Below are 15,320 nucleotides of genomic sequence, written 5' to 3' on the forward strand. Positions count from 1 at the left end.
CGACTCTGGGAGGAGCTCTTCAGCCACAGGGAGAAGGCGTTTAAGGAAGACGCTAATGATGACCTTCCCTGCAGCCGACAACAGGGAAATTTCTCTGTAGTTACTGCAGTTGGACTTGTCACCTTTCTTGAAGAAATGTCACGATTATGGCGAGATCTCCTGGCATGTTCTCCTCCTTCCAGATAAGGATGGGTGAGATCATGTATTTGCGTCAATAGTGCTTTGCAATCATGTTTTAGCACTTGGACGGAAATTCCATCTGCTCCTTGATGCCTTGTTGTTCTTTAGCTGTTGGATGACCTTTTCTACCTCTTGCCGGTTTGGAGTTGTGCTGAGATGATGATGGAGTTGAGAACATTCGTATTGGATACAGAGTCTCTGTTAAAGAGATCTTCAAGGCGCTTCTTCCAGCTGGTGCTGACTGTCTCTCTGTTCATGATGAGCAGTGGGGGTCAAGACTCGGGTGCTGGAACCCAGGTGGTCTTGACTGTGCTAAAGAAACCTTGTGTGTCATAGAGGTCAGCTAACTGCTGGATCTCCTGCACTTTCTCCACCCACCATCTGTTCTTCAGGTTGCGGGTGTTTTTGCTGGACCCTGAGCCTTCTGCCATCTATACGGCAGCTTTCTTACTCTTGAGTTGAGTTGCTATTTCAGCTTCCAAAAAGCTTTGTGTTTGTGGCCTATCAGCTCCTAGTTCTCCTGGTTATTCTCATCAAGCCAGTCAAGTGACCAAGCATCTCTTTGCAGGTGCTGATTATGAAGGCCTTGAGGGCAGGCCAGGTGCCTTGGGTATTCTGTGTCTCTGAGTCACCAGGAGTCGTCAGGTTGGCACTGAGGAGCTGGCAGAAAAGGGCTCTTTTATATGGGTCTTTGAGTGGTTCAGTGTTGATTTTCCTGAGGCATTGGTCATGTTACTATCACTGATTTGGGGCAATATTGATGTTGATCACAGAGCAGATTAGACGGTAGTCCGTCCAGCAGTTTTCGACTCCTGTCATGGCACGGGTGATATGCACGTCCTTGTGGTCCCTCGCTCGGACGATGACGTAGTCAAGCAGGTGCCAGTGCTTGGAGTGAGGGTGTTGCCATGAGTCCTTGCACTTGTCTCTCCGATAGAACAAGCTGTTGATTATGACAAGGCCGTGTTTGAGGCATTTAGTCAGGAGCAGGGTACCATTGGTGTCTGATTTCCCTAACCCCACTTTGCTAATTACACCTGCCCAGAGGTCTGTGTCCTTTCCAACTCTGGCGTTGAAGTCACCAAGTGGGATCAACTTCTTGCCTTTTGGGACTAGAACCAAGAATTGTTCGAACCTGGAGTAAAATTCCTCTTTGGACATGTCTGTAGCTTTGAGTTTTGGGATGTAAGTGCTGAGGACTGTAGCACACTGGTTCTGGGATAGGGTGAGTCAAAGAGACATGAGATTTTTGTTCATCCCATAAGGGAAGTCTCTGAGACGGCCAATTAGTTAGTTTTAAATGGTGAAGCTAATCCTGTGAGGCAAGAATCTTCTTCTTGTTTGCCTTTCCAGAAGAAGATGTAACTGCCACCTGTTCCTTGAGTTGGCCTTGACCTGCGCACCAGGTCTTGCTTAGGGTGGTAATGTCAATGTCAAAATGTCTGAGCTGCCGAGTAACGATAGCAGTACACTGTTCCAGTCTGTAGCTGCCAGGGTTGTCCATGAAAGCTATGACATTCCAGGTCCCAAACTTAATTTCAAGGAGTGAAAAGGTGCCTGTGCATGAGTTCTTTTAATGTGGGGTGGCTGTTGCACACCAGCTACCAATTGGGCTTGACAGAGCAAGCCCTTAGTCCAGTGGCAAAGGGGTTTAAGTCTGGAGACCAGGCTCTGCTGTATGGGATTGGACATACAAACACACATACTCCTCGTGCCCTCCTTTCTCCTTTCCACAGGATCTCTCTCCCTGAGATTCATAAAGTGCAGTGGGTCTCATGAGGGTGGCATTGGCCTCTCACAATTAATGGCTGTGCTGCTCCTCTCCCGTTGTGAATGGTCCCTTTGCTCTTCTCTTGTTAATGGCTGTGCTGCTCCTCTCTCAATGTGAATGGCCCCGTTGCTCCTCGCTCGCTGTTAATGGTCCTGTTGCATCTTCCTCAATGTTAGTGGCCCTGTTGCTTCTCATTCACTGCTAATGATCCCATTGCATCTCCCTCGCTGTTAGTGGCCCCACTGCTCCTCTCTCACTCTTCCAGGTGAATGTTACTGCCTCTGGATCTTCTTTTCACCTGCTCAACATAAAATCTTATTCAACCCTGAACTGAGCTTTCGATGCCATAGTCGATACTACTTCATCTCCATAACATTTTCCTCTGTCTTTGCCATTGTCACAACTGGCTATCTGCTCTGATCCATGCCCTTGTAGACTTCTTGTCCAAATATACCTCTTGGTTGACCACCCATCTTCTGCAATCAGTAAACTTCAGCTCTTCCAAAACTTACTGATCATATCCCATCGCTCACTTAACCCATTACGCCTATCCTTGCTGACTTCTATCTCTAATTTATAATTTTCCAATTCATGTTTTGATCCATTCATGATCTCACCCCTTGCTATATCTATAATTTCATCCATCCCTACAACCCTGTCAGATCTCTTGTGTATCCCTCTCTGCATTCATATCACCAGCGGTGATCATGGGCAAAATTCTCCGACCCCCCCACAGGGTCGGAGAATCGGCTGAGACCGGCAAAAATCCCACCCCCGCCATGGCCGGAATTCTCTGCCACCCGGGAATTGGCGGGGGCGGAATCGCGCCCTGCCGATCGGCGTGCCCGCCACGCCGATCGGCAATTCTCCAGCCCGCGATGGGCCGAAGTCCCGCTGCTGAGAGGCCTCTCCCGCCGCCGTGGTTTGAACCACCTCTGGTAGCGGCGGGATCGGCGGCGCGAGCAGGCCTCCGGGTCCTGGGGGGGTGGTACGGGGCGATCGGACCCCGGGGGGTGCCCCCACGGTGGCCAGGCCCGCGAGCGGGGCCACCAATCAGTGGGCGGGCCAGTACCGTGGGGGCACTCTTTTTCTTTCGCCGCCGCCGCCACGGCCTCCACCATGGCGGAAGAGACCCCCCTGCCACGTATGCGCCGGTGGTGACGTCAGCGGCGAACCGGCGAAGGCCTTTCAGCCAGCCCGACCACCGGGCGGCAAAGGCCACTGGCGCCGGTTTTGGCACCAGTCGGCGTGGCGCCAACCACTCCGGTGCGGGCCTAGCCCCCAAAGGTGCGGAGAATTCCGCACCTTTGGGGTGGCCCGACGCCAGAGTGGTTGGTGCCACTCCGCTACGCCGGGAACCCTGCCCCGCCGGGTAGGGGAGAATCCCACCCCCTGTCTTCAGTCATGTTGGGTTGACACGTTCTATTTCTCTCCTTAAATTTCTCTACCTCCCATTACTCCTTTAAAACTCTCTAAAAGCCATCTCTTTGACCAGGCTTTAGGTCCTCCACCCCACACCAATATCTCCTTCTTCGGTTTGGCATTCAATCTTGTCTGATTATGGTGCTGTATAACGGAAGATCGCAGGAGAAAATTATACTTGCATTTATATAGCACCTTTTACAGCCAGAGGACATTCCAGAGTGTTTAGTAGCCAGTACTTTTTTTGAAGCGTAGTCACGATAGACTATGTGGCACCCAATTTGCATACAACAAGTTCACTACAAAAATATGATAACCAGATAATTTGTTTCAGTGATGCTGTTTGAGGGATAAATATTGGCAGGATGCCAGTGAAAACACTCTTGCTCTTCTTCAAAATAGTGCCATGGAATCATTTATGTTCACCTGAGAAGACAGACAGAGCCTTTGTGACATTGCCGCACTCCCTCACTATTGCACTGGCTGGCTTTTTGTGCTCAGGTATCTGGGGTGGTACTTGAACTCATAATCTGATTTAGAAGTGAGTTGCTATCAGCTGAACCAATCTGACATTCTGGACCCGATTTTAATTCTGTGTAAATGAATGGATTTAGAGTGAGTTAAGATCTGGCTCTCTGTACCAGCACCATGGGACTTTTGTTTTAGTTGAAGATGAGATGTTAATACAAATTGTTTTTACAACCCATGAATCTGGAATCCTGGACTGCCTTCCTTAAGGTTTCATCACTAATTTTCTGTTCATATCTAATGCTTGTACGCCAGCATGCCTGTCATTTGCTAACATTTGAGTTAATTTGCTAATGCCATGCCTCCTTTTCCTATAATTTGTTTGCTTCCCTCACCTCTGCAAGTTTATGTATTCTCTGCCTAATCTCCTCTTCAAGGTCACCCACACATCTGAATAATGGGAAGTAGTGATTTGAGAACTGATCCCTGTATCATAGAATTTACAGTGCAGGAGGCCATTCGGCCGCTTGGAAAGAGCACCCTGCTTAAGCCTACACCTCCACCCTAACCCCGTGACCCAGTAGCCCCATTTAATCTTTCTGGACACGAAGGACAATTTAGCATGGGCAATCCACTATTTATTTTCAAGTCTATTGCATTCGCTGCTCCCAATGTGGTCTCCTCTATATCGGAGAGACCAAACGCAGACTGAGTGATCGCTTTGCTGAGCATCTTCGGTCTGTTCGCATTCAGGATCCTGACCTTCCTGTTGCTTGCCATTTTAACAAAAGACCCTGCTCCCATGCCCACATGTCTGTTCTTGGCCTGCTGCAATGTTCCAGTGAAGCGCAACGCAAACTGGAGGAACAACATCTCATCTTCCGGTTAGGCACACTACAGCCTTCCGGCCTGAACATAGAATTCAACAACTTCAGATGATCAGCCCCACCTCGACCCATTTGTTTTCATTTCATTTTAACTGTCTTTTACCATTTCTTTCTTTCCTGTACCTTTCCTGCACCTTTCTCCTCTTTGTTTCCCCCTTCCCCTCCCCCCACACCTACAGTTCATCCTCTGATGTTAGTTTCCCTGCTGTTTGACCTTTCACATTTTTGTCCTCTCTGGGGACTGCCAGTAGCACTCCTTCCCCTTGGTTTCTGTGGCCATTAGCACCAAGTTTCCCTGGGTTTCTGTGGCTAAGACTAATCTTTCATTCCTACTCCACAGTATAAATATTTCCCACTCTCTCTGTCTGCTAGCTTTGACAAAGAGTAATCGGACTCGAAACGTTAGCTCTTTTCTCTCCCTACAGATGCTGCCAGACTTGCTGAGATTTTCCAGCATTTTTCCTTTTGTTAAAGCTCCTCAAAGCTTCTTTCTCCTACCCCGGATTTACATGTAAGGATTTTAGGTCACTAATAAATTTAACATCACCAAATCACTAAGATGTTTGGGGTCAGTTTGAAGCAGTCTGATTAGAACAATAGATTAGGAACATAGGAACATAAGGCCATTCATCCCCTCAAGCCGATCCCGCCATTTAATGAGATCATGGCTGATTTGTGGTCTAACTCCATATACCTGCCTTTGGCCCTTATCCCTTAATATCTTTGCTCAACAAAAATCTGTCTTTCTTAGATTTAAAATTAACAAATGTTCTAGCTTCAACTGCTGTTTGTGGGAGAGTCCCAAACCTCTACCGCCCTATGAGTGAAGAAGCGCTTCCTAACATCTGTCCTGAACAGTCTGGCCCTAATTTTTAGACTATGCCCTCTAGTTTTAGAATCTCCAACCAGTGGAAATAGTTTATCTTTATGGGCTGGATTCTCCGCAGCCCTGCCTGCACGGGGGCGGAGAATCCACTTTCACGCTGTAATCGGGCCCGGCACTGGTCAGGCGATTCTCCATTCCCCGAAAATCGGCGAGTACGCTGTGCGGCCGGGGGCCCATTGTCAGAGGCCCATCCTGCAATCCTCCACTCCCGACCAGCCGAGTTCCCAAGGGCGTGGATCTAACCACCTATTGCCGGTCGGGATGCTGGCGTGGCGTCTGTGGACTCAGTCCACGGCCACCCTGGTCAGGGGCAGGTTGATTGGAGACCGGGGGGGGGGGGGGGTGCCTTATAGGCGGCCATGGATTAGATCTGCGCAGTTCCAGGCTTGGGCACGATCGGGGGGGGAGGGGGGGGGTGTCCTTTCTCTGTTTGCCTCCGTGGTCCGAGTCCGCCATGGAGCTCAGCGCAGCTGCTGGAGGCCGCCGCCGTGCGCATGAGCGGACTCCGAACCGGCAGTGCAGGGGTCCTGCGGGATTTACTCCGGGTCTCTGCTGGCCCCCTGCATTGCATTGAATTAGTTCAACTTTTTTATCGGAATTTCGGGAGTAAAACTCCACCATTTTTACGCCGACGTGGGGACACAGTCTCATTTTGGAAAAATCCAGCTCCTTGTCTTTCCCTATTAATATCTTGAATACTTTGATCAGAGCACCCCTTAACCTTCTAAATTCTAGTGAAAACAGGTCTAATTTGTGTAATCTCTCCTCGTAATTTAACCTTTGTAGTCCAGGTATCATTTTTGCAAACCTGCAATGCCCTCCCTCCATGGTCAAAATATTCTTCCTAAGGTGTGGTGCCCAGAACTGCTTGCAGTACTCCAGATTACTTCATTAAAGCATTAATGTTGAGAGTGAGGAATAATACATACCCTATCTCAGCATTCATCATTGCATATCTACTCACTCTCGTATTACCTTATACCATAAGACCATAAGACATAGGAGCAGAATTAGGCCAATACAAATAGCATGATCAAGTTTAACTATCTGTGTTAATCTGTGATATCTCATTAGCGTTCTGAAGTTGAATTTGTCGCAGAATCATAATCACTTAATGGGTAAGAAACAGTTTTCTAGTTATAACTAACTAGAAAAATAAACCACAAATGCTGGAAACCTAAGCTCAAAGCTGATAAAGCTAGAATTACATAGCGAGACCAATCAACTCCTGTATAAAGAAATGTTAATGCTCAAAAACATTTACTTGATGTTCTCGTTCCAGCTGCTCAGTGCAGGCCGTTGATTTATTTTAGAATCATAGTCATAAAATTATACAGCACAGAAAAGGCCCTTCTGCCCATCGTGTCTGCGCTGGTCAAAACAACCACCTGACCATTCTGATCCCATTTTCCAGCATTTTCTGTTTTGATTTCAGTGTTCTAGTTGTAACCAATTTACAAATAAAACGCTTCTTGTTTCATCAGTTATTAATAAAAGCAGCTAGCAATCATTTTCCAGTCAAATCATTAAAAAATAATAATTAAGGACTCCTTCTCCAATCCACCATTGCTTGGATCAGTCTAAAATGCCTCGGACCAAGTTAGCTTTGATTTAGGATCTTTATACAGATTACGGTGAAACAATAGAAATCACAACTATGTAAGTATACTTAAAAATTAACTTTAAAAAAAGGGTCATAGAAACCTCCAAAAGTTAAAACTAAGAACTTGTGATTTGGTGCATTTAAATAATCTCACCTCCAATCGTAATGTAACTTTGCGATCGACTGATTGGTTTCCTTGGTTTGCTTAGGGCCATCAACACTGCAGTTTTTGGTGAGTGCAAAGGTTCATCAGCAGAATCCCCAGTGGAGTAAGTTCTTTGTTTGATGTGAGTTTCTTTAAAACTCTCTGATCTTATGGCTGTCTCCTTCAACAGTACTGTACGCCCAAGTGTCCGGCTTCGCTCTGTCACTGCCTTTCCTGTCCTCAGTTCACTTGAAATGTCAATGTTTGAGGAAGGAGACAGCTGGAGGTCTGTCTGTATAGCAGTCTCTATTGTCTCTAGATGCTTGTACTGAAGAGATTTAGAGTCCTCTGTGGAAATACATACATCTACCGTGTCAGTTGAACTGTGGGTAGTTGGGAGGAAGACCTGTAAAGAATCACTCATGGAGCTCAAAGGTGTCCCAGATGAATGAGATGAAGTGGAAGAATTTGTGTCTGAGCCAAAACGCTGAGAATGATTATTTGTCACTGAAAAAACAAAATGGCACTGTAATTTAGCATTAGGAATACTAATCCGGAAGATTGTAAAGAACAATATCGGCATAGCAAAAACTTTGATGACTTCTTTGGATGATTCTTCCTGCTGGGATAGTATTTATAAATGTATGTTTGATCAATCTGTATACATCTTGCGTGGAATTTTCTGATATTTTTTCTAAGTGCCAGTGTCGGCCAGAAAACCAGAGAGAATCTCACCTGTGCTGTCGGCGAGGAAGCTCACCGCATTTTCAGCCTCTTTAAGGAAAAACATTTTTTTCACGAGTTTTACAGGGTGTCCTCAGTAAACTTCTTGATGAGGTCGAGCAGAGGCAGGAAACCCTCTACCCATGAGACGGTGAGTCCATTATGGTACTCCTAATGACTGACTGAACAGTGGAATAGCCAGAGTAAGGTGCTCTAATTCCTCTAATTCCCAAGTTGGAAAGGAAAGATCACTTTTAAAGAATCTTGATTGCTTGAAAATGTCCTTCTTAAATTATGAGCAAAAGACCAGGGGATTTGGTTGAAGGAAAATGCTTTTAATAACTTGTAAATGTTAATAGTTCAGCAATAATAGTTTAGCAAAAAAATTATCATCAATTTCACAGAGAGAATATACCTTAAATTCTATTTTATTTGGTTGGAGGAATATGGCAAAACAAAAACATGAGTGATAGCTGCTTAGTTTTATTCACAACAGAACATTGACAAGCAGTGCCGGAGTAGTAGTTATTGAGACTTCTGTTTTGTACTTACATTTAGTTAGCCAACTATATTCAGCCACCATTTCCTTATACGCAGGATATTTGCCAACTTCCTGACGAAAGAGATAAAATATATCAGTGATTTGACCAACGCACATTTAGAAGAGAATTTGATCTGAGAACCTGCTAAATAATAAATTCCCTAAAGGGTTCTTCACAGATGAAAAGGCATATGGGGCACATTACATGGCAACAGCACACAGAACTGCGACAAATACTAATAACCTGGGAGTTTTTGAATGTCCAGAACATTCAAGGTCGCTCTTGTAGACAATGTAATCCTCTCTCTATTTATGTTATTTAATTACTCTTGGCTTTTGAAGCTAGTTTGATTTCAGTTATTTTCATCTTACATTCTGATTTAGAACCATTCTGTATTTATTAATGGCTATTAAAGCAAATTGAGTATCGCTGATAAAGAGTGAAATGTTGCCAAAGCTTTTTGTCTTGAATCTTGCATTTGTCCCGATGATAGCAATATGAAAAGCCGTGGCAGCGTGTCGCTCTTTTCAGCAATATTGAAGTTTTGCACATTTAAGATAACAATGGTTCTATTCTAAAGTAAAGTCAGAGAATATTGGAAATACTCAGCAGGTCTGAAATTATCTGTGGCAAGGGAAATAGTTAATGTTTCAGGTCCATGAGATTTTTTGTTTGGCGACCAATCCGCTGCTAGGAGGTGGCGGGCAGGTCAGTCAGGAAATTCTTTTAAGAAAGGTGCACTTTGCTGTTTTTACAGGAGTTTATTTTTGATGAATTTCAACCTGGTTTTCCAAGCCTCATGAAGCCTAGCAGGTAAAAGGAAGTGAGATGGGCCAGATCTAAAAGCTAGGAACTATTTTTGGGCCAGGATGGGCAGCAATGTTTCCTCCAGGCCCAACAGGTTTACCAATTTCCCACTCCAGCACCAGCTGACAACCCACTTCTGCAATCTCCAAAAACACCAATCCTGGCTCGAATTTTCCCCCTCGGCCTCTGAGCTTCCGCAATCTAACACGGTAACCTTCCTCAATCCCAATTATCTCATCCAACCCTGAAGCTCTTCCCAGATGATGATCTCTTTCTCCTGACCATAAGCGCTTCTGATCACAATCCCTACATCCTGACCATGAACACTCTCCCTCAACCATGATCTCTTATCCCACTGGACCATCCCTCCCAATGACTTTGAGCTCTCCTCACCCCTGCCAGAAGCTCTTCATCTAGTATGATCTCTCTCTTTCCCCTCCCTCCTCTCTGCCCCTTGATGGCTTTCCTTATTGACGGTTAGTCAGTCTGCCAATTCGTAGATCTGGCAGTATTTGTGCAGAGGAAAACACAGTTCAGTTTCAAGTCGATGAGAGTTCTGAAATGTTAACTCTGAATCGCTTTCCACAGGTGCTTCCAGAGCTGTTGAGCATTTCTAGCATTTTCCGATTGTCTGAAAAAGGAGACAAGCTGTTGAAGTCATGTGCTCATGCAGGAAAGAGACCTGAATGCCAAATTTCAAAGAGAGCAACAATTTACTCTGCTCGAATAAAGGTGCTACGTGTGCTTAGAATTACATTGGGTAGGATTTTCCAGCTCTTCCCACTGGATAAGATTCTGGTTCCGCCGACGTCAACGGGTTCCCCGGCAGTGGGGCAGGCAAGCCATGCAAAACATTGTAGATTTCAACAGGACCGAAAGATCCTGCCAGCAGCTAATGACTTACTGCATCCGTCATGGGAAAACCTACCGCGAGGGACCGGAAACTCCCTGTCATTAACAACCAATTTACAATTATCAGTTGGGCTGAAAATGTGGCTGACACGCTTGCTATATTCATATCCAGGGACTAGTTCTCTGCAGGAAAAACATGTCCAAGCCTTTCTTGACTTAAACAAAATAGTGGGGAACAATTGTCCCATGGTACAACACCCGTGGGAATAGTTTGACCAATTGGAGATGGCTTGGCAACCAATCAGCACCCTTTTCTCATGTGGTATGAATTGTTGCTCCCTTGAAATTTGGCACTGTTACATGTGTCCCGATGAATGCAAGCTTTGACAGCATGTCTCTTTTTTCAGCAATACTCAAGTTCTATATTACCGAGTGATTATTTGCTGTATAATTTCAAATTTCCAGCATACTATTTGCTCTTAAGTCTATCAATTAGACTAGCTGTCAGACCAGAAACCTGGTGGAAAAATTCAAAAGCTATTCCACTGTCAATTTTCACAGGACATCCAGGAAACCCAAGTTCTATATTACTGAGTGATTATTTGCTGTATAATTTCAAATTTCCAGCATACTATTTGCTCTTAAGTCTATCAATTAGACTAGCTGTCAGACCAGAAACCTGGTGGAAAAATTCAAAAGCTATTCCACTGTCAATTTTCACAGGACATCCAGGAAACCTGCACTTCCAAGTTTCCCATCTAGAACTCTTCCATTCCATTTCCCCTCTGCCTCCCCATAGATATCAGAATTACTGGTTTGATTCCACTGTTTCAGATCAGGGGCGAAATTCTCCGACCCCACGCAGGGTCGGAGAATCGGCCGGCAGCGGCGTTATTCCCGCTCCCGCAGGGTTTTTAATTCTCTGACCGGCCAAAAACCGGCGCTGTGCAAATCCCGCCGGCAGCCTCTGAAAACAGCTGGCGCCGGCGGGATTTCATTATTTTTTTTTTCCACAAATCTCCGGCCCGGATGGGCCGAAGTCCCGCCGATGTGGCCACGGGTCACGTCGGCGAAAATCACAGTACCTTTAAAACGGCGTCACCCATTGATGATGGTTGACGCCGTTCAGTGTCGGGGGGGGGGGGGCGTTTGCGGCATCGGGGGGGAGGGTTGCGGCATCGGGGGGGGTTGCGGCATCGGGGGGGGTTGCGGCATCGGGGGGGGTTGCGGCATCGGGGGGGGTTGCGGCATCGGGGGCAACCCCCCCTCACGCCGCAACCCCCCACCCTCAACGCTGGTACCCACACCCCGTCCCCCTCCCTCTGAAGGCCGGTACCCACACCCCCCCCTCCCTCTGAAGGCCGGTACCCACAACCCCCCCTCTCCTCCTCCCCCCCTTCCTTCCTCCTCCCCCCCTTTCTTCCTCCCCCCCTCCTTCCTCCTCCCCCTTCCTTCCTCCTCCCCCCCTTCCTTCCTCCGTTAGTGGGGGGAGGGTGCGGCGTTGGAGGGGGGTAGGGGTGGTGAAGGGGGTAGGGGTGGTGAGGGGAGGGGGTTGGGGTAGGGGCAGCTGCGTGCAGAGGGGGGGCGACGGTGCGTTGGCCCCAGGCATCCGTCGCCCCCTTCCTCTGCACGCCGCTGCCCCTACCCCAACCCCCCCCTCACCACCCCTACCCCCTTCACCACCCCTACCCCCCTCCAACGCCGCCCCCCCCCTCCAATGCCCCCCCCCCCTCTCAACTCAACGCCGCAAACCCCCCAACGCCGGGTCTGTCTCTCTCCTCCTCCCCCCCACCCCCAAATGCCGGTCTGTCTCTCTGTCTCTCTCCTCCCCCCCCCCCCAAATGCCGGTCTGTCTCTCTCTCTCCCCCCCCCCCCAAATGCCGGTCTGTCTCTCTCTCTCCCCCCCCCCCAAATGCTGGGTCTGTCTGTCTCTCTCTCTCTCTCCTCCCCCCCCCCCCCCCCACCCCCAAATGCCGGTCTGTCTCTCTCTCTCTCTCCTCCTCCCCCCCAAATGCCGGTCTGTCTCTCTCTCTCTCTCCTCCCCCCCCCCCCCCCCCCCCCCAAATGCCGGTCTGTCTCTCTCTCTCCCCCCCCCCCCCCCCCCCCAAATGCCGGGTCTCACCACTTCCGCAGCTGGTGAAATTGACGCGTATCGCGTCAGTCAGCTGCTGGCTCCTCCGGGAACGGAGAATCGCCGCCTAAAAGAAGGCCCCCACGCCGGAGTCATCTACTCCAATTTTGCTCGCCGGAAATCGGCGTTACGACGGTCTGCAGAGAATTTCGCCCCAGATTATTAAATATATTTGGAAGATATTCGGCATAGCGAATCAATACCTTCCAGATTTGTGAAATTTTATGTACTTTACCATCTGTTATTTTCACTGATACATCATCAGATGAAAGCACTGTCAATTGCTGTGATATCAAGGGTATAATTACCTTCTGTAACACTGTAACAGGAAAATGATATAGCAACATGATTTATGAAAGAGTGCACTCGTTTTATGATTTGCTGTATATTGTCAGGATATTCACTATGCAGTATATTATAACAATCATTTCAATACAGACTATACACATAAAGCACTTTTAACCTGCAGATTACTGTCACGCTTATTTCTTTTCCAGCTGTTAGTCTAGTTGTGTACAAACGGATCAGTTTAATATGTAATTATCTGATGAATACTGGAGCTCAGCCAGGCTAAATGCAATTTGCCAAATCCCAATGTTATTATGAAAACTGAATGTTTTCCACATAAATATTTTTATACTGTAGAAATACGGTAGCACAGTGGTTAGCACTGTCGTTTCACAGCTCCAGGGTCCCAGGTTTGATTCCCGGCTTGGGTCACTGTCTGCGGAGTCTGCACGTTCTCCCATTATCTACGTGGGTTTCTTCCGGGTGGTCCGGTTTCTTACCACAAGTCCCGAAAGACATGCTGTTAGGTAATTTGGACATTCTGAATTCTCCATCAGTGTACCCGAACAGGCACCCAAATGTGGCTAGTAGGGGCTTGTAAGAGTGACTTCATTACAATGTTAATGTAAGCCTACTTGTGACAATAAGGATTATTAAAATGTATATCATATCTTGTAAAAAGGTGCTCTGGAACGGGAAAATCCAATTCTGCACAACAATATTGCTATGGATTGTCGATTCAGTGATATATTAAGATTACCTTTACTGTCAGCATAACATGTGTGTAACTCTTCATGATTTCTACTGCTTTGCTGTGGGTAATTTTCTCAAAGCTTATTCCATTGGCTGCCAGGATTTGGTCACCAACTTTAATGCCATTCTGCTCTGCTAGTCCTCCAGGATCAACTCTGCCATTAAATAATTATCCTTAATACAAAGGTGCTCAATAAAACAGAAAACAAAGAGACACATGCAATCAGAGCACTTGTAATGGTTCAGCTAATATTTTATCATACAAATAATCAAAGTCTCACTATACTAAATCAGTGTTTTCTGGCAAGCAGGTGACTACAATTGGCTGTAGTACCGTTAGATGACAAAGGATAAGGTAAAAACAGTCAAGGTGTCTGCTTTTGACAGTCATCCTGCAATCTTTGCTCGAAATACGGGTGTCAGTTGAGGGTATAATTGGGCTCAGGTTGCAGACCACATTTGAAACAGTTAATACACGTGACACCCACCAACTCCATTCACAGATAAAGAATAGCCACTTGGGGAAGACATTAAAAGGCCCTGAGTGCCTACAGAACCAGCGCCTGGAAAGAATTTAACATCTTGAAGAGGTGATGAAGGGAGGTTAAAAGGTTGGTGGGAAATAAAAGCAATTGTTGTGCTTTTGAAGCATTCAAAAAGGGAATTGGCCATGGACTTAACTGCATTGTGAACCTTCCTTCAAGATACTGAGCAGAAAAAAGATGTGTAGAAAATGTTCACTCCAACATTTCTTGTTGTGTGTTGCCTACTTGTTGTCCCTTCAAGTGCTGTGGGGCTGTGCAGCTTCGGGGGAACAATGAAAGGGAAAAGGGCAGTTGAAACTGATCAACAGCAGTAGCACAAAGCCAGCTGATGGTAATTCACGTCTGATTTATTTTCCACGGACTTCAACTAGAAATAAACTTTGGTGCGATGTAAAATGGTCAACTAGTTCACCATCAACCCATTTTGTGCCATCACTGTTGATCAAATTCATCCCCATAAATTCTGTGTAACAAGTAAAATGCATGACTATACATATACATTTAAGTAAAAAAAATGGCATAGTAAAATGTTGCATTTTTAAGATTAAGAAAGTATGTCCGATTTGCACTGAAGCATAAAAATACTCTGGGCGGGATTCGCTGATTCTGAGGCTTAAGTGTTGACGCCTTCGGAAACGCCGTCGCATTTCCCGACGGCGTCAACATGGTCTCAGGATCAGCAATGCTGGCCCCTACAGGGGGCCAGCATGGCACTAGAGCGACCCACGCCGCTCCAGCAGCTGATCCCGGCGTCAACTGGGCGTCGCGGGGTCTGCGCATGCGCAATGGCACCGGTGCCAACACGCGCATGCGCAGTGGCTCCCTTCTCCGCGCCGGCCCCACGCAACATGGCGCAGGGCTACAGGGACCTGCGCAGAAGAAAGGAGGCCCCCAGCCCGAGAGGCCGGCCCACTGATCGGTAGGTTCCGAACACGGGCCAGGCCACAACGGAGGCAACCCCCCCCCCCCCCCCCCCCCCGGGGTCGGATCACCCCTTCCCCCCCACAAGCCGCCCCCGGACCCTTCCATGCAGAGGCCCCGCCGGCTAGGAGCAGGTTAGAACGGTGCCGGTGGGAATCGGGATTTTTGTTACGGCTGCTTGGCCCACCCTGGGCCGAGAATCGGTGGGAGTCCGCGTAGAGCGACCCCCAGCCGGCGCCGCGTCTACCGCGCTGGCGCCATTGCTGCCGATTCTCCGCTCTGTGGGGAATCGCGTCCCGGCGTCGGGGCAGCGTGGCATGATTCGTGCCGGTCACGGCAATGCCCCGGCCCCGGGCTGAGAGAATCCCGCCCTCTATGTGTGACAAGCAAGTTCCA

General features: G+C 47.5%; 1 protein-coding gene across 3 annotated transcripts in view; it reads right to left on the reverse strand.

Annotated features, from left to right (window-relative positions):
• The window catches only part of pdzd7a (PDZ domain containing 7a), a 125,364-nt gene that overhangs the window by 90,854 nt on the left and 19,190 nt on the right, over nucleotides 1–15,320 (reverse strand). For all 3 annotated transcript variants that reach the window (XM_038773079.1, XM_038773080.1, XM_038773081.1), the window contains exons 6-8: nucleotides 13,466–13,613; nucleotides 8,638–8,698; nucleotides 7,372–7,869 (exon numbers count right to left, since the gene is read on the reverse strand). In XM_038773079.1, the coding sequence (XP_038629007.1) occupies nucleotides 7,372–7,869; nucleotides 8,638–8,698; nucleotides 13,466–13,613 (707 nt within the window). The remainder of the gene's footprint in view (nucleotides 1–7,371; nucleotides 7,870–8,637; nucleotides 8,699–13,465; nucleotides 13,614–15,320) is intronic.

Source organism: Scyliorhinus canicula, chromosome 16, assembly GCF_902713615.1.
Source record: "Scyliorhinus canicula chromosome 16, sScyCan1.1, whole genome shotgun sequence".
Classification (NCBI taxonomy): domain Eukaryota; kingdom Metazoa; phylum Chordata; class Chondrichthyes; order Carcharhiniformes; family Scyliorhinidae; genus Scyliorhinus; species Scyliorhinus canicula.